Source organism: Buteo buteo, chromosome 8 (assembly GCF_964188355.1).
Source record: "Buteo buteo chromosome 8, bButBut1.hap1.1, whole genome shotgun sequence".
In the NCBI taxonomy this organism is placed as follows: Eukaryota; Metazoa; Chordata; class Aves; order Accipitriformes; family Accipitridae; genus Buteo; species Buteo buteo.
The window spans coordinates 34,530,901-34,549,162 of NC_134178.1; the positions used below are offsets into that span (position 1 = coordinate 34,530,901).

The following is an 18,262-nucleotide window of genomic DNA, read 5'->3' on the forward strand; positions in this document are numbered from 1 at the left end:
AGAGGAAACAACTGGACCAAAGCATTCACTAGCAAGAAACAGAGTCAGGAAGATTGGTCTGTTCCTCCTGTAATAGTGAAGGAGGGAAATTCAGCAGTAAAAAGGTAGGCTGAATGGAATGCTATTAATTTTAATTTTTTTTTCCTCTTCCCCTCCCCCCCCTTTATTTTTTTTTTTTTTAAAGGAACAGAAATTATAAGCAGACTGTTTCTTGTACATTTCCTAGGTCTTTCCTGGATGAGTACCTTTTGCTGAATTTGAACAGGCAAATAAAAGGAAAAGAACTTGTAAGGTTTTAATTCAGTATCTATGATTTACAGAAGAATGCAAAAGGAAGATCTGAATCTGTATATTTAAATCAGTTTTTCTAAACAAGGCATAACCAGAGGAAAAAGGAAAAAAAAAAAAACACCAACAAAAAAACCCCAAAACACCAGTGCCCTAGTTACTAAATGAACTTGATTTCTACACATTGCAAGTGGCCATGCCAAACCTTGTTTACATTTTGTCATAGCATTGCCTTTAACTCAACTAGTAAACTAGGTTAAACAAACCTACATCATATTTGACCAGTGTTTGTAAATACCTCTAACATGCACCAGTTAAAATGCATATGGTTTTAAAAAGTTCACTTCCAAACACTTCAGAAACAATTAAATATACATTTTATATTTAACATAAAATAGGATGGCAGACATAATACTGCAAACTTTTGTATATCAGTCACTGCAACTGTCCAAGGGCATACCTTCAGTTCAGATACCTCCTTGCTCCACTGTTGACTTCGTTTTTAAAATGACATAAACACAAACAGATTACATACTTAATACAGATTATATACTTAATAACAGATTACATTACTCTTTTACACCTTCTACATGGAGACCTGCCATTCTTCAGAGTAAAACACAACTCCCAGTCAAGTAAAACTGTATTTTCTTTGCTCAGTCCTCAAAGTCACTACATTTCAACCTATATAACACAAATTGCAGACCTTTCACTTCATGTCTCTATTAATAGTGGTTTAACCAAGGAAATTAGCTCTATGAGTTCAATGCTGCCCTCCACCTTCTAAATCAAGACATTGCACTGGTGCAGTCACATGCAACAACTGAATTTTCAAGATGTAGTATGCCACGTATCTATTAGTTTTCCTAAAATCTTAAGAACACCAACACTCAACACTTACTTTCTATTTCCAAAATGTTCTCCATTCTCTCAGTTTCTGCTTACACGTTATTTACCAATACCTTAAAATAAAATCACAAACTCTTCAGGAGCTCAGAGGTGGGGTAGTCCGTAATCCACCCTCTGCTATAGCACAAGACAGACAATGCATACCCTTCTCTTAAAACACTATGCAAATTAAACACTTACATTAAGTAGCTTGTTCCAAGATTTGGTAACTGTTGTCTGCCCATCCAATCCCATCCTCTGTGCTTTAAAGCCAATACCTCTGATCAGTCACATGTACTTTGGAGATACCTACAGTTAGTTCCCAGTCTACAAGAGAATAATAATTCAGGAGTCCTATGGTCCTGGCAAATCAGTCATGTAGCAGAAGGAAAGTTTCCACCTGGGCTGCACATTTATTTTGTGCGCTACTTCACCATCCCTGCCTGTCCTTCATCCTCATAGTACTTTTCTACCAATCTTATTAACGTTCAACCCTCTGGATGTTATCAATGTAAGAGGGTGTTCTAATCTGAAAACCATTTACTTCTGAATATATGCTGCTGAATTACAGTGCCATCAGGAGAAGCGCAGCTCAGCTTCTCCTCTAAACATTTCTTCAGGCTAAAGCACTTCTACATAAATGCTCTGCAGTTCAAACATTTATTACCAGGTTTCAGAGTAAAATTAAATTACTGCCATAGATATGTTATGTTTATTAATAAAGTGTCACAAAAATATTAGTGGAAGTTAAACAGGTAACACAAGGATGCCAGCGAACATAAACGCTCAAGTTCCAGTAGCAATGTTTGCTTTGCCAGGTTACACATCCCATAAGTTTGATGGAATGCATTGCACATTATGTATCAAACTACACAGCCAGAAAGAAAATTAACTTCTGAAGTTCTGGTTAGGATTTTAATTTTGCATTAGCATTAAGTGAAAAGTGGAAAAGAGAGAATCCTGTTTGTTTGAACTTCTAGTAAATATTTACACAGAGGTTCATGAAGGCAGAATTTTAAACAGACGACAAGCACAAATGTCATTGAATCAGTCTCTGCAATATGAAGGAAGAAGTCAGAGTCACAGGGAAGGTAGGAGTTAACCCAAGCTCTCTCCCTCCTGCAGAAGCCAAAGGGTCCTCCTGCCTTTCCTCTGGAACATGAAGGTTGTTGTGACATCTTTATTCCCTACTGTCACATGGGAAAGAAGCTCCAAGTCTTCCAGATGGAAGGCAGCAGGAATAGATCCACAAGCAGTTTAAATCTAGGTTGCTTTCTGCAGATTTCAATCTTGATTCTTCACTCACCCTCACACCTGACACCTCTCTCCGTATAGGCTTTGACTCTTTAATGTCATTCCATTCTACCCAGAGCTCTCATCTTCAGTTCAGCTGCCCTTACTTCCTTAGCCCTCTTTTTTTGTGCCCTACTCGCCCCCAAGAAACATGTTTGCTTTTTTTTTTAAAAAAAAAAAAAAAAAGAAAATGCTCAAATCCAAAAAGCACTCCTGCTACCGAATCTTAAACAAATAAAATCTCCCCTTCGGGCAGAAAATACAAGCTTAAAATTTTTTGCTATCATGGAAAAAGCTCTTAAGATTGGAAAAGGCCTTGAAAACATTCAGATTGTAGACAAACATGTCTCCCATTATAAACGCTTCCAGATAACAAGTTAGTATAGGACCAGACTTCTCATTTTTAAGAGCTTTGGAGAAGTAAGCCATACTATACTGTTACCTTCTCTTTCCAAGACATCTCAACTCCTCCAGATCCCATTTAGCTTCTACTTGTCAAATCCCTTGGTGGTAAAAGAACCATAAGAAAATATAATGTTGCTTGTGAACTGTTTCTAGACTCAAACGCTTGATCAGTTACATAGATAAGGCACCTACAGTCTTACTTCATCCCATTCTTGGATTTTTTCCTGCCATCCTAGTAGAGGTTTTCCACATGTTCATCTCGCCCAGTTCAGGAAGTTAGTATGGCAATAAGCATGGGATCATACCGAGTAAGATTGCTCAATACCAACACACTTATCTTTTAAGTTCATAATGTGAGGAAGCAGGTATTGTTCAATCTTGTACAAAGAAAAAGCTAAGGAGTGATCTAATTATAGACTGCAACGACTTGAAAGGGACTTAACACAGTCAAACTCTCCTTACTAGCAGCAGACTGTGTAAGAAGAGAAAACAGCCACAAACTATGTCTTGAGAGATTCAGATTAGGTATCAGGCAGAATTCTGTCCACTAGAAGCGTGTGCAGCACTAAAACAGGCTGCCTGGAAGGGCTGTGGTATCTCTGCCCTCAGAGGCTTCCTAGACTCCTATCCAAAACCACAACTGTTGACCTGACACAACGTTAGCAATAGTCCTGCACTGAGCAAGAGATTGGATGGACTAGATGGCCTCCTGGCAACGTTTCCAAACAACACTTTATTATTTCTCTGATAATCTACATCTCTAAAACTGAGATACATTTCAGTATCAAACTTTAAAAAAAAGATTCCAAGTGAAAAGTAGATTCTGATTTATGCCATTCTGCAGCCTGATCCATAACCAACACTAACATTACCCACCTCTCCCATCAGTCATCACTTTGGGGCAACATCAGAACCTGAACCAGGTTAATTCACCACCATTTTTTTGTCAATATCAATGAAGTCTAAACAGGTACTAATTGAAGGATTGGTGGTCAAAATCTACCTGTAATGTTCTAAGATAAACAATTGATAAAGGATACAAACCCTCTAATTCCTACCATTCCCTAGCTTTTCCATACAGAAAGCGCTGTATGTGAATGTTGACATCCAATTTAGAAACTAAGCTTCAGTTACTGTAAACAGTAACTGTCCTGTAGATTTAAAAGATTCACTCTGGGTTTACATTTTTATTTTTGTTTAAAAACAAGAACATAGCCAGAGCGATTAATTTTTTTTCCCCTGGAGTCCTACTAAAATCAATTGTCAGGCCCTTGATGAAGGATGGTGTTGACTGCCCCTACTTGTCTAATGCAACAGCACACAAACCACACAGCAGCACAGCACTCATCCATACGTACATGAGCTAACAGACAACTAGCAATCATTCTGCGCGTCTTAATTACCCTTTGGGGCCTCTAAAAATCCAACAGCTAGAAGTAAAGTTCTGGCCTGAGAGACATCGAGGAATAGCAGTTAGGCAGGGAAAACCAACACGCAGATGCAAGGACCAAACGTCACAGAGTAAAACTCACGGATTTCATCACCGCATTATGTGTGAGATAGTATCTACACACAGTGCAAAGAGCCCTTAACCCCAGCCTATCCTTCATCGAGCTCCACCGCTGATTAAAAGCAGAACACAAGCACGGAACACGTGTTTCACCATAACGCCTTCCGCGAGGAGCTGAAACACCGGCCGCTTGCTGCCTTCGGGAGCTGGACGGCGTACCTAAAGGGAACCGCAGCACCTGCCTGAAAGGCCGCGGCCAGCCTAAGCGTGCCGGAGCCAAGAGGTGCCGGCCGTGAGCCCGCGGCCCGCCGCTGCCCCGGGGGGCCGAGTTCCGCGGGCAGGCACCGCCCGGCCCGGCCCGGCCCGGCGGGGGCCGCGCTGAAGGAGCAGCGCCACCTGCCGAGCCGCCCGCGCCGCGGCCACGGCCACGGCCACGGGCACAGGGCCGGGCCGGCGGGGAAGGGAGGAGCGGGGAGGCCGGGGCCGCTTCGGAGCGAGGCGCGACAGCCGCGCTGGGCTCGCTGAGCCCGCGCCTCGCCGTCGCTTTTGAGTAACACCGGTACCGCTAAAAGTAGGAGGGCCGTAACTGAAGCGCCGAGTGTTACCGGAGACACCGTTCCGGCCACCCGCTAAAAGTTTTTAAGCCTCCCCCGAGGCGGCCCGCGGCCTCCTGGCAAGGGAGCAAACCCAGCGGAACCCCACCGCCGCCCGGGGGGCTCCACCACCGCCTCCCGGCCGGGCTGTGAGGGCAGCGGTGAGGCGGGCTCAGCCGCCCGGCGGTACTCCTCCTCAGATACACCTCCCGCACGGAGGCGGCGACGCCTGACCGAACCTGCCGCGCCCCTTCACGGCGGCCCCGCGGCCGGCAGGAGGCCCTGAACCCCGCCGGGGTCCCGCTGAGGGCGGGTGGCAGCCTCACCGTCGGCCCTGCGCGGGACCGCCGCCCCAACGGCCGCCGCTGGCGGGCCGCAGGCTCTGACAGGGAGGGAGGGAAGGAGGGAGGGAAGGAGGGAGGGAAGGAGCTCCCGCACGGGCCTTCGCCCGGCTGTCCCCCGTCCCTCACCTGCCCGCCAGCCGCGGGACCAGGCCCGGCGTTGGCCGCCGCCCCGCCGCCGAGCTGCCGCCGGCGCAGGGAAGGGAAGGGAAAGCGGCCGGGCCGGGACCCCGCGCACCCCTCCGGGAGCGCAGGCTGCTGCTTCTCGCCGCTTCTCCTTCTCACGTTTCCGAAAGGCTAACAGGAAGGCTGGGGAAAGCGCTCCGGAGAAGGTAAAAGTGTGCGAAGTGAGGAAAAATTAACTAACGGAATCCTCAGGCTGGCTGAGAGACTGGGGGGGAAATTAAGCAACACGTGGGGCTCCTGCCTAGAAACTACTGCGTTCTCAGTCCCGCCGTTTCAGCCAGCAAGCCATCATCAGTGCACTTAAACGCCTCCTTTCCAATACCTTTTAAAAGAACAACGCCGAATTGTAGAAAATACTATTCTACACGGACAATCATTTCACACTGAATATTTTCAGAAACCTGGAAAAAAAAGAAGAGAAAAAGTATATACCCAGAGTAAATTACCTACCAAAACTATTTAGACCATTAAAAAAGTAATCCACAACCACAGCAAAGCCATCAAGCAAAAAAGTTTATGGGCATTTTTAACTAGAGACTGTAGTTACTTTCCTTGTGGTCTTGATGTTACAAAAAAGAGTCCTAAAATGGACTGTAGTGTGCCCCCGTGATAAATAACGTTGTATTTCGTGACAGTTACTGTATTTATTCTATTCTGGTTTATGCAAATGAATTCAGCACAAAAGAAAACAAAATTATAAAGTAAGCATTTCTTTACAAAGGGAAAAATATCTCATGGTGACCAGGCCATTTGAGAGAACTTCTCACAAATGGCCTGAGTTTATGCTGACAGAAATAATGTTCTGCCCATGAGGAGAATGATGTTGTTTCTAAGCTTTCAAAGTTAAAAAGAAAAATTTGAAGCTGAAGTATCTGCAATTCCAGCTCTAAATAAGATCTTTATTTAACTCTTGGAATAGAAGCCAAACTTGCTCGCTCTTTCTTTTTTTTTTTTTTTATTTGAAACCACAGAAAACTGATACCCAACCTTCAGCAACCTATTACCAGTAAGTAAAATGACTGATGAGGCTAATGAAATATGAGGGGGGTTCCCTTATTTTTCATTATAAAAAATGGTACAAGGACATTGCACTTATTGTACATTCAGCTTTTTTTGTTGTTGCAATTATATTTTTTTTTAAATAGAAATCTCATAACTTGAAGTAACATGGTAAAAAGGCTAGTTTCAAAAGAAAGGGAAAAAAAGGCTTTCTCTCACCCTTAAAGATGATCACAGAATAGAAATTAGCACACTTTTTACTTTATGTCATGTTCAAAGCTGTTTTTAAAATGAACCAAAACACAGTACTGTTATGATCATACTGAATTTTTCAAAGGAAAGCAATACAAGACTACAATTACCAAAACAACACATCTAAAGCGTATCACAGTGCTCTGCATTTTAAAAAGGCCTTTTTTTCTGGTAACAATTCATAAAAAGAGACAGGCATAAGTACAATTCTGAAGTAATACGCATGACCTCAATTTTTCCCCCATTTGTTTAGTCAACTCCACCTAATTTTTTTTATTTAAACTTCAATTGAAATGCATCCTTAATGCAAGCAGCTAAAGATAGTGTGCAGATGAAATACAAGTCAAAGTCAGCTAAAGTACACCAAAAGTATATTCTACCCTTGACTACTTGCACGCCACTTCTGAAGACATCAACAAAGCTTTCATATTATATTCAGTAAGCAGTACTAAACAATGCTGTCATCAGTTTAACACTATCTTATAATTAAAATAATCATCTGGCATATCTCATAGCTTTATATTGCTAAAATTAATACCTATCAAAAAGGGGAAAAAAGTACAGCACAAATAAATTTATTTTTCGTCATGTTCAGATTTTGTTTAAAAGCAGCACCGACAGGCTGAAGAAACCATGACTGCATTCTGAATCAAGGCTCTGTGTGTGAATGAAGAGTAGTCAGTTCAAAAGAGGCAGATTTTCATATGTCCCTCTCCAAAGCAAACTCATCCATTTTACAGTAATAAAAAAAAATTCAAATAGTTTTATTCTAGTAAGAAGAAAACAAAATCTAAGAATGAGAAATAGCACATGCTTGATTACACACAATTGGAGGTGAAGGGAAGAACTTATGAAAGCTATAGTAAAAGTGCTCTTTTTTTTTTAACACGATCTCTTTCATTATTTTGAAAAAAAGAGAATAAAATGAAACAGATACACTTTCAGTGCACCCCAAAAGCAAATACCTTAGTGATTAAAAAAGAGTATATTAACCAAAAAAACCCACTTTCTCAATCAGCCATTCAGTGTAAGACAAAACAAAGTCTGTGATTCACAAGAACAGAATCCCAAGTGGTTCGTTTGACTTTCAATCGCCAAAATAGTCTGCTTGCATTTCAGACCTGATACACAGGTCGTGAAAAGCAGGGTGACAGTAGGAAATCTATGAAGTTGTAAGGAGACCAGAGCTCAGGCAAAACATAGATAAAACTTGGTTTTAGCAGAATGCATTTTTTTAAGTAGTACTACAGAAATGCCACTGTTAATAGGAAAAAGAAAGTGTATAAGAGCATAACATGCCTGTTTTCATTTTGAAAAAAAGTAATTTTTTATTTTACAAAGATACCTTTCAGTTTCAATCTTTTATCTCATACCAATTGTTTGATATAATTTGTTTTACTTTGAAACTGATTTTCACAACCACCAAGTGATTTTGGTAATACTCCTCACTTCAAACACAGTATCACTTAGAAGTTGACAAGGTAAGTTTGATGTCTCAGACAAAAAATGAATACAGACCAAGATGTCAATCGGTATCAAAAGAAAACTAAAATTAGGTTGTTTCATAAATTTTTGTATTTGTTGGCCAGTTTCAAGTTTTTCTGATGGCTCAGCTGCCCTAAGATTCTGCAGTGGTGTGAAAATAAGAGACATGTAGGGAAGAGAAACTTTACGTGCCCAGCTGAGGGGAAGACTGAAGCATGACTGACACCAGGAAACCCACTGGCATTAAGGACCTACTGCAAAAGAAACCTTCAATCACAGGACACAATTAACCACAAGACACAAAGCTGCAGGAAAACAAACCTCATCATTTCCAATGCTCATGGAAATACTTATTAATCATGAAAACATCTTCCATATAAACAGAGAAGCTTTCCATTCACAGTGGCCTGAATAACTAACTGATTCTTGGATACAGTTTATTTGAGTGCACCTTAATCATAGGCAAAATGTAACTCTGCACAAGTTCTCCTCTACCTTCATCTAGTCCAAGTGCTTATTTAGTCAGACTCTTCTGCAGTCGCTGTTTCCACGATATCCCACAAAACAAGGCCAAAAAGTTTTTACAGTGCCACACATTAGCTGACTACTGAAACCAGAACAAATGCAGCCAGGGAGAGTGTCACTGTCGTGGGCAGGCAGTAACACAGTCTAATGTGACAAACTACTTTCAGGCTTTTGAAATATAAGAAAGGAGGCTTTTTACTCATCTTCACTTGGATTTTTGGATTCTAACCCGATTTTGGCTGATGGAAAAACTCTCATTAACCTCAGTCACACATACTCTAGCCCTCCTAGCACAAGACAAAATATTACAGAAGCAGGGAATGTTATCCTTCTCTCCTCTTAATACTTCCAAACCAGTTTCCATTACTGAGATGATCAGCTTGCTTAGTTCAAATGATCATGGGAGTGACCACTAAGAAAAAGCGAAGTTATTTACACCAGATTTTCAAAGCACTTCAGCGTACAGTTGGCAGTTCAAGTACATGCCCAAAAGTTTAAGGTACTGAGCATGGCCAGCTCTCAAAGAAGTCAGATGTTTCTGAAGAAACTCAGGGACCTAGAAAACTGTCACAATCAAAGACAGTATCTTTATTTCCCAACCAGTCTTTTAAAATTTTACCCGCAGTTTACTAACTTTGGTCACATACAGAACATGTTGCAGTTGGGGTTTTTGTTTGGTTGTTTTGGCCTGGTTTCGTTTTTTGGTTTTTTTTTTTTTACAATTATCTATTACATGGCAGTAATAAATGCCAGAGCATTCTTTTCTCTAGCTACAAGCAAAACAAGATAAGGATAATTTCTCTTTTACTTTTCTACCAACTACATTAAAAAGTGCCCAAAACTTTCAAGTCCATAAATATGAGTAATAAACATGTAAAGATGCAAGTCACAAGTTGGGTGACTGCAGAATGATGTAGTGCTGTTATGTCACAAATTTTATTTTTTTTCCCAACTTCCCAAAGAACGTGAAGCTACAGTCAAATTAGATACATCTTTCTTACTAAAAAAATTATGCTGAAACCAATACAACTACTTGCATGAATATGCAAAGGAAGATTTAGCCTGTACTCTTTTTGTCCTGTATGAATTATCTATCACATTTCTATTGTATATTATTAAAGTGACTTGCTTTTTTATCCTCCCAACCCCCACATCTGTGCTGCTGTAATTTACGTGAATTGCAGTTAATGATCACTTGCATTATGCTTAATCAGCATATCAATAATATACTCTGCACAGACTAAGTAGCTCTTCTTTCTTTCCCCTTTAATGAAACCTATAGAAATGGAACTGGTATTTGACTGATTGGCATTACAAAAAGGTTGCCTAGGCAGGTGCTGGAGATGGTAGTACAGGATACAGGCCGTGTGGCTGCTGCCAATCATGCTCAAGCATCAGCAAAGCCTGCTATTATATTTTTTAATTCCATTGCCTTGCTATCTAGAGGGGCCAATGTTTTGTACTTAAGGGATTTTAATGAGCTTGACCAGATCAGTGTTACTGACACCAAGACTGTGGCTGTGTGGGATGGTTCAAGGAGAGATCACATTCTTACAGGGTGATATTATTAACCATGGTCTAAAACACTGCCATTAGAGTGTTTTTATGTGGGACACAGAAATCTCTGAATACAAATTAGCTATAAATCTTAACATGAATATTCAGGAATTTCTGGAAAGCTGTTATTATATATGCCCAAGTTGAGGCAGACTTAAAAGAATAAAGAAGAACCATTGAACACTGAAAACAACAACCAATTAATTTGGGTCATTTTGCCAGAAATCGATCAATATCATGTATCGATAAGATAAAATTATTAACCTAGTAAGAGGTTTATTAAACACTTTGGCTAAACTATTTTTAAAAATTCTGTAAGTCTCCGGCCTCAGTACACTGACATTTATGGCTTCAGAATGAGAACACTGCTGCATGCTGGAGAAGAATTGGCACAACACCAATATTCTCATTTGTGAATCACAGCCTCAAGTGTAGCTCTATTAGCTTTACCTTGTAAATCACCACTATGCTATTAGCAATCTTTCAATATGATGTGACATCTTTATTATAATGTTTTTCCACTAAAGTTTAAGTTCATATTTTAGTTAGCTCAGAGACAGATGCAGCCATATTTACCAGGTTTAATTAATTGACTATAAATAAAGGGCTGTAAAAAGAAGGCATCTCTTTCACATGATTTCAAGTTGTCATTTTACAGCAAAATGCCAATTCAGATAGGATAAATGTTGCTATTTCTATACTTTACATTCATGTTTTCAATATGTAAGCTTAAAATTTCACAGTATTTTGAAGGCTATAGTTTAGAGTCTCAGTTCTCTTACAAAAACATTCACAGTACATGATCTACATCAATTTACTGCCATGTGATTTTTTAACTAAGAATTTCATTAACTTGTAAGAACATCAGTACAATTCCATGATTTACTTTGGCTTTGACATCTATGGATAGGATCAGCATGCACAGACACACACAAATGAGTTGTGCTAGATTTACCTGACATAAACTTGCAGAAGCTAATAAAATTGCTTTGAGAGATCTGGGGACCCTTTTTGGTGGGGTAATGTAGCACATCTGGTTTTCTTACAGCCCCCAAGATACTCTGTATCATTCCCTACCAACTGCTTTAGGCATCCAAGGCAAGAGAGGCACAGCTGCAGGGAACAGAGCCTCAGATCTGCACAGCTGCAAGATGATGAACAGAGTAGAAGAGTAAAGCAGAGGAGGGCAGGGCAGCTGGGAGAGAAGAAAAAAAAAAGGCTTTGCAAAAAAGAAAAAAAAATGCAAGTAAAGACAAAAAACCCTGATGAGCTAGAAACTGCTGGAGAGTTCGCTCTTGGACACCCTGTTTATAGAGGTTTCTTGTTGTGAAAAGTCAGCAGGAACAGCCACTAGAAGGAAACATGAACCCTCTTCCCACTTCTTCCCCATGAGAATGGAACAACTTGTTCAGAGATACAGAGAAAGATCCACGTGTAAACTCAAAAAAATAAACCAAGCCTTAATCCTTAAATACTGCTAAACAACTGCATAACACTTAATATCAGGAAGGCACTACTTAAATATTAACAACTGAATCCCATACGGCAGACATGCAAAAGTACTGTTACCACTGATCTCTGGAAAAGTGATAAAGGTGAAGTAACAGCTTGCCCAAAGCCACGCAAGAATCAAAAAGTGCATGTTCATGATCCTACAAACAAACCAATGAGCAAATACCTGCCAACACCGAGAATCAAAATGCAGTTGGTTTGGAAAAAGGACAGTGGCTGGACTCTTAGTTAGCAACTCCTCACCCTTATCAAGACTAGAGACAACATTTCCCAAGGACTTAGAAGTGGCAGTGCTCTCTGGCAGAGGTTTACTTGTTGGGTAGAAGACACAGGCAGACAGAGACGCATGAAAACTTCTAGGAGTTGTCATCCTAAAGGTAGGAAACCAAAATAAGACTGCCACAGAGGAAACAAATCACCTTAATGGTATACACAAGTGATGGGACAAAAAGAAAAGGAGCCACAGGTCTCCAAGTGCCTTTGTTCAGCAAAGGCTTGATGGCACAGCCCTCTCTGAGGGTGAGGGAAGCTCCAGACACCACAGCTTCAGCCTGCCAAGTGTTGGGGTTTTTTTTTGTTCGGGGGACAGAATGCAGGAATGCAAGAGTCTCCTTGCATATCTGTTCTATGCAACGTAGAGAGTAATGGGTTGTTCCTACAAAACAAACACACATACACATTCCACAGAGACAAGAAGTTGGGGAGTGACCAGATATCAGCACCACTGGATGGCTATGCACTGATATTAAGTCACCAAAAATTTTGAAGAGACTGGTGGCAAATGCTATTTATAAATGATGGAGTTAGCAAGTTCAAAAGCACAGATGCTCTAAGACTGCACTTCTACTTCTCCAAATAGAAGGTCTAGTTTCATTAGATCTGGATACAAGGTAAATAAAAAAAAAAGTCCCAACCCTCAAGAACATTATTTAGACATTTCTTTAATAACATTTTAACTCATAAGTAACAATACTTGAACAATTCAGCACAAAAGTTATCAAATAATTACTTACATCACCCACTTCTGTCCACACATTTTTCACGTTCCACTACTTCCATCTGAATAAATTAGCAAGTAATGCTATGAAACAGTCTCGTGATACCTTTTAGAAATACACATTGCAATAGAAGAAGGAATAGTACCTAGAGAGGACTATTTTTTTTGTTCAGTGCACCTCTGGCTTTCATTTTCTCCAATAAAAGTGAGCTCTTCCTGGGGATTACACGCATTGCGATGTATATTCTAAAGAGAAGGCACCATAGCTATGTAAGCTATATACTGCAAGTTTAGAGCAGACTATTTTTGAAGCTCCAAAGAACCAGCACTACTGCACAGTGTCCTCTGAAGAGGAAACAATGGTTAAATAGCACATTGGTCTGTAGCAGCACTTTTCCATTTCACAGTCTAGTGAACTCACCCCATGTGATGGGTAGGAGATCCAGCCCAGCTCCCCTTGAATTGTTTTTGAATCCAGCAGATTAACTACAAAAGAAGACAAAATGAAGAAGAATGAGTTTCATTTGCCTCTGTCCAGTTAACCTCAGTTACCCGTACCAAAATATGTGTTTATTTGGGGACCTTGTGAGCAGTTGATTTGTTCAGGTGGCCTGGCTGTTAGCTACAAAGAAAAAGACAGACAAATGAAAAGGATTGTCTTGTTTATCTTAAAACATAGTACGAACAGCAGACGGGGAACTTTTCAAAACAAAAAAAGTGACAACAAACAATGGATTGCTGGCCAAATTAATTACAGCAGGGGGTGGGAACAGAGCGCTTCTATCAGCTGCACAAACTACAGCGTTTTCCCCTTGGACGCCTGAAATTTGGGTCAATGCATCCAACTACATAGGTGAGATCTGAATATTTTAATCATTATTTGATTAAAGGCCTGTATTTGGCATATATAATTTTCTCAGAATAGAGGAATAAATAATGAATGCTGATTAAAGTCTTTCCTGCAGTTCTTTCTTCCTTCTGATTCAATTTGTTCTCAAATTGTCTTGCAGTAGTGTTTTCTAAATGTAAGGTGTAACACGTTAGCTACAAAAGTAATTATTTACAATGTTACAAGTTCAGACAAACCTACTTTTAAAGAGGGCCATCAATTCATCGCTAATCTTGCTGTAATCTTTTTTTTGAGGCATGCAACAATTTTCAGAGTAAGAAGGAAGATTTTGTTTGTAAACAGTCTGATACAGACATTTTCCACTCACTGAAATCACAGTGGTTTTATACCCATTTTAAAACATGAATAGGTATTTTAAATGAATAAATAAATAAATACAAACAAATTAAAGGATATTCTTCTTTGGTGTTTACTTATTTGGTTTTTACAAGCACAAAAATAAATTCTGTTCCTTACCCTGGCCATATAGTCTCCAAGTGCTTAATCACAGTTTCCTAACTAACCATTTCTTCATTAACATGAAGTGGAACAGGTGAATTGATACAAAGTATCATAAAAAAAAATAGGCCCTATATAAACACAAACCAATGAAGTATTAGTACACTACATGACAACATTGTTCACAACTGCACTAATCCGTGCCCCTTAAATATTTATTATCTGCAATTTGGGCTTACTTTCGCTGTCTGTCATCCCGCCCCCCTCCTTTTTCTTTTTCTTCAATATGGAAATTACTGACAATGAGAAAAGAAATAAATCCCATCATATGCAAGGGAATTTTAACATGCGAGAATTATGGATCTATTAGAAGTGGCCACTGTAGCAGTCCGAGAAGCTTCAGCTTCTATTTGTAAGCCTGAAGAGTTGTCACTGCTCCCAGAACCAGATGGTCTGGCTATTGGAGCTCAGAGAAAATAAAAGAATAGGACTAGGAAGGGAAAAAATGAGGAAAATCATCTATGAATCTGCTGAGTTAAGCTATTTTTATTATTTCGTCATCCTCCTTTTAATTGCTGTTTAATTTTGGAGATCACTTAAAAAAGAGCACTATGAAGGCATTATTTTTCCTGTTATTGGGATGTACAGGAGGACACACAGTAGGGAAAAACAGGTGTACAGTATTAGAAATAACACCATGTTATAAACAACCATAAATATACACATTTGTCTACATTTGTATGGACATGCTTTTCTGTTGTGTGTGTGTATATATGCAGTGCTGCACTACCATGAATCAGCTGCTCTTCTATCTATGTGAGGAAAAATGTTTCCCCCTACGGTTATACACCCCTTTAAAAGAAAACAACGGTATTTTGAATTTTTACCTACATCAATAAACAAAATATCTTCACTAATCTTAGAGAAAGCACATAATCCAGTACTATATATTTCTTAGCTCTGAATTTATCAATAATTAAATTCTCAATCACCTACACAAAGAAAAATCAGTCCTTTATTGAGTGCATAGGGCCCTAGGCAGACTACTCTGAAGCAAGGTTTGCATCTATAAAAAGGAAGCACTAATAAAAATTCAAAAGGAAAAAGTGCACTTCTTGCTTTTGTGACTACAAATTCCCCCAGATTATGGATCTCCTGGGATAAGACAGGTATGTTTGTTGTGCATCTGCAATACATGGTGGTGAAGGAAGTATGACTTCTGAGGTAAATTACTTGGCAATAAGTTGCTAAGGCAAATCATTCAGGAGTAAACTTCAGTAATACATTTATTCTTTAAAAATGAGCTTCTTGAAAACATGATTGCAGCCACTCCGAAATTTATGAATTCAATCCAAATTCATCAGAATCATCTGGAAAAAATAAACAGGCAGTAGACTCACAACCTGGTGGTAGTTTCCCTCTCTGGACTTGGCAAGCAACCAAGCAGTTACAGCATGCCCTCAAGGTGCAGAAGATCAGCGTTCAGCATCACTGTCCATATCTCTCTATGCCACCTCCATCACGGTCAACTCCCTACTGCCTGCCTGTCTCAGAGCAGATTTACCAGGTTACCAGCACTCACAGGCATTATGATAGGGCCACGGGGGGCAATTAAACGCTCAGCGCAAGCCACGTTGCCCACAACAGGTAGATGCCTCGGCCGTGGAGCGGCTTGTGTTGCAATACATTGGGATCAAATCTACAACAGCAAGAGTATTTTTTCAGCTTCTCTCCTTCATTCCACCTTCCTTATCTCCTTCAAACTGGCACCGCTAGGCAAACTACTTTTCCATGCTCATACATGTTTCACTACATTTTAGAAATCCTTAGAAGGGAGGTTTTCACACGACTACAGTAGGCTTCTAGTTCGGATGCAAGTCAGAGAACAGAAGTAGATGCAAGTAGGTACCTAAAAAGAGTGGTATAAATGCTCCCATTACTCGGGGGGGACAGGGGGAGGGAAGCAAAGCAAAGCTATATTCCAGGCCTGTAACTTCATTAACAAGTAGTTTTGTGCTAAACATATTTATATGCTTTCATACTGCACAATCTTCAAATTCCTCCACTTTCATTTGTGCAAGAAGGAACAAAGCTTGTCATCTCAAGTAACTATTTAATATCTACCAGAACAAGATCAGAAAACCTTAAGTTCCTTCACCTATCTAGCCACATAGTCTTCAATGATTATAAAGATCACTCATTCGTTTTTTTTGTTTTGTTTTTTTTTTTTCTTTCTTTTTTTTGTGAAATGCCAAGTAAAAAAACAGGGGAAGGAAAATATACCCAAAGAAAGAAAACATAATTATACTGACACCCTAGATAACTATCACTTTGCCTGGATGTCTTTATCGTTTGTCTAGTAAGAATTATATTACAGGCAAGCAGAAACACAGAGCAGACTGCCTGAGTGCTGAAATTGTTTAGAATCCAGCTAGCTACTATTCATACCTACAATACTTTTTCCCTATTAAAAAATTCAGAAAAAAAATACTTTTCACCAAAAGTGCACGGTTCTTTAATAGTATCCAAAATGCAAAACATATTTCCTTTCAGGTAGTCACCTGAAAAAAACACCTCCCTCTCCCTGAAAAAAGCTTCTGTGACACTAATTTTTCCTGTGACTTCAAGAGGGAGCTGTACTCCTCAACAGAGAGCAAACAATTAAGATAGATAGAACTTACAGGCTGCAACGATCATGGTCCCTAGACAAAAATGATAGGGAAGGGCAGTGTTATAATTTGTCATTGTATGTCCTAACAGTACATATTAATCTGGAAATTGAAGGAGAAGAAAGCATTTCCCTACACTAAGACTGAAGAAATACATAAAGAATGGATTCAATATTCATTGTCTGATTTTTTTTTTGCATGGATTTGTAGGGTTAGGTAAAAAGTAAAAAAAGTAAAACTTTACACAAGCAATTCATACAATGACTCATTTCAACTTTTTTCCAACCCTTATATATCCTCAAGCGTAACAAACGGCAATACTTGGTTTCACAAAACTGACCTGACCAATTCATGAAGTGTATCATGAAGATATATTCAGTCAGATCAGCACCAGCAGGCATATATCAGTGTGTTACCCTCACATTTTTCCACATACAATTAAAGTTAAATGAAAACCAATGTTTAGATGTACTAAAATGCCTATAGTGACATCTTTAGTAGATGAGAGAAGGAACTGCAGAGAAGAGAGTTCTAACCTCTCTCGTGGCACTGTCCTGTGCAAGGTGTGCACCTCTAGCCACATTGGCATGAAGGGAATTAAATGACTTAAGACAAAAAAAAAAAAAAGAGGTCAAGCTACTTTGTGGAGCAATACATTTTCTTTCGTTGCAAGTGTAACAACCAAGTGCTCTAGAGCAACTGGCCCAGCGAAGAGCACGGCTGAGCAAGCAATCGTAACTGGAGGTCAGATATGGTCCTAACTTCAGAGGCTGATTACCCACAGCTCTCATGTTCTTAATTGTGGCATTGGAGAACAGAAGAGGAGGAAGGGTTAGCATATTATATCCCAAAAATACGGCCAGTAACTCTTCCTCCTTCCTACTACCTCTTTCCAGAAGAGAGCAAAGAGGTAGTTTTACAAGTCAGGCCACACGAAAGAGAATCAGAATTTCCAGGCTCTTTCTGAAGCTTATGTGTTTCTCACACAACTCATTTGCTCTCCTTGTATCTTGTTCTCCTGCAGAACTGTGTGAGTATCATTCAGCTAGCTCTTACAGAAATCTCTGAGGTTGACCAGCCGGTTACTAAGGGCAACTCTTAAACTAGCTGAACAGTTTTGTTGCTACTGACAATTCTTTCCTACAAAATGCCTTGAAAAGGATCACTGGTTATGCTAAGGAGACACAGCACAGAGGAGTTCTCATAAAACAACTTCAAATAAATAAATAAATCAAGTGCTGTCTAATAATCTCACTGTCCTGCACCGGTTCCCATCATCTAATTAACTTGCTTTAAAACTAGTGGTAAGTACAAGGGAGAATTTACTGGTATTAAAATACTGCAGTGCTATAGAAATTGAGCAACCATCACGTCTGGCTCCGAAAATCAGTGACTTGGTCCTTCCGTACAACAG

The 18,262-nt window shown here is 39.8% G+C and overlaps 1 protein-coding gene across 5 annotated transcripts in view; it reads right to left on the bottom strand.

Annotated features, from left to right (window-relative positions):
- EPHA3 (EPH receptor A3) overlaps positions 1-18,262 on the bottom strand; it is a 338,330-nt gene that overhangs the window by 306,612 nt on the left and 13,456 nt on the right. For all 5 annotated transcript variants that reach the window (XM_075034067.1, XM_075034068.1, XM_075034070.1 and 2 more), the window contains exon 2: positions 13,253-13,317. In XM_075034067.1, the coding sequence (XP_074890168.1) occupies positions 13,253-13,317 (65 nt within the window). The remainder of the gene's footprint in view (positions 1-13,252; positions 13,318-18,262) is intronic.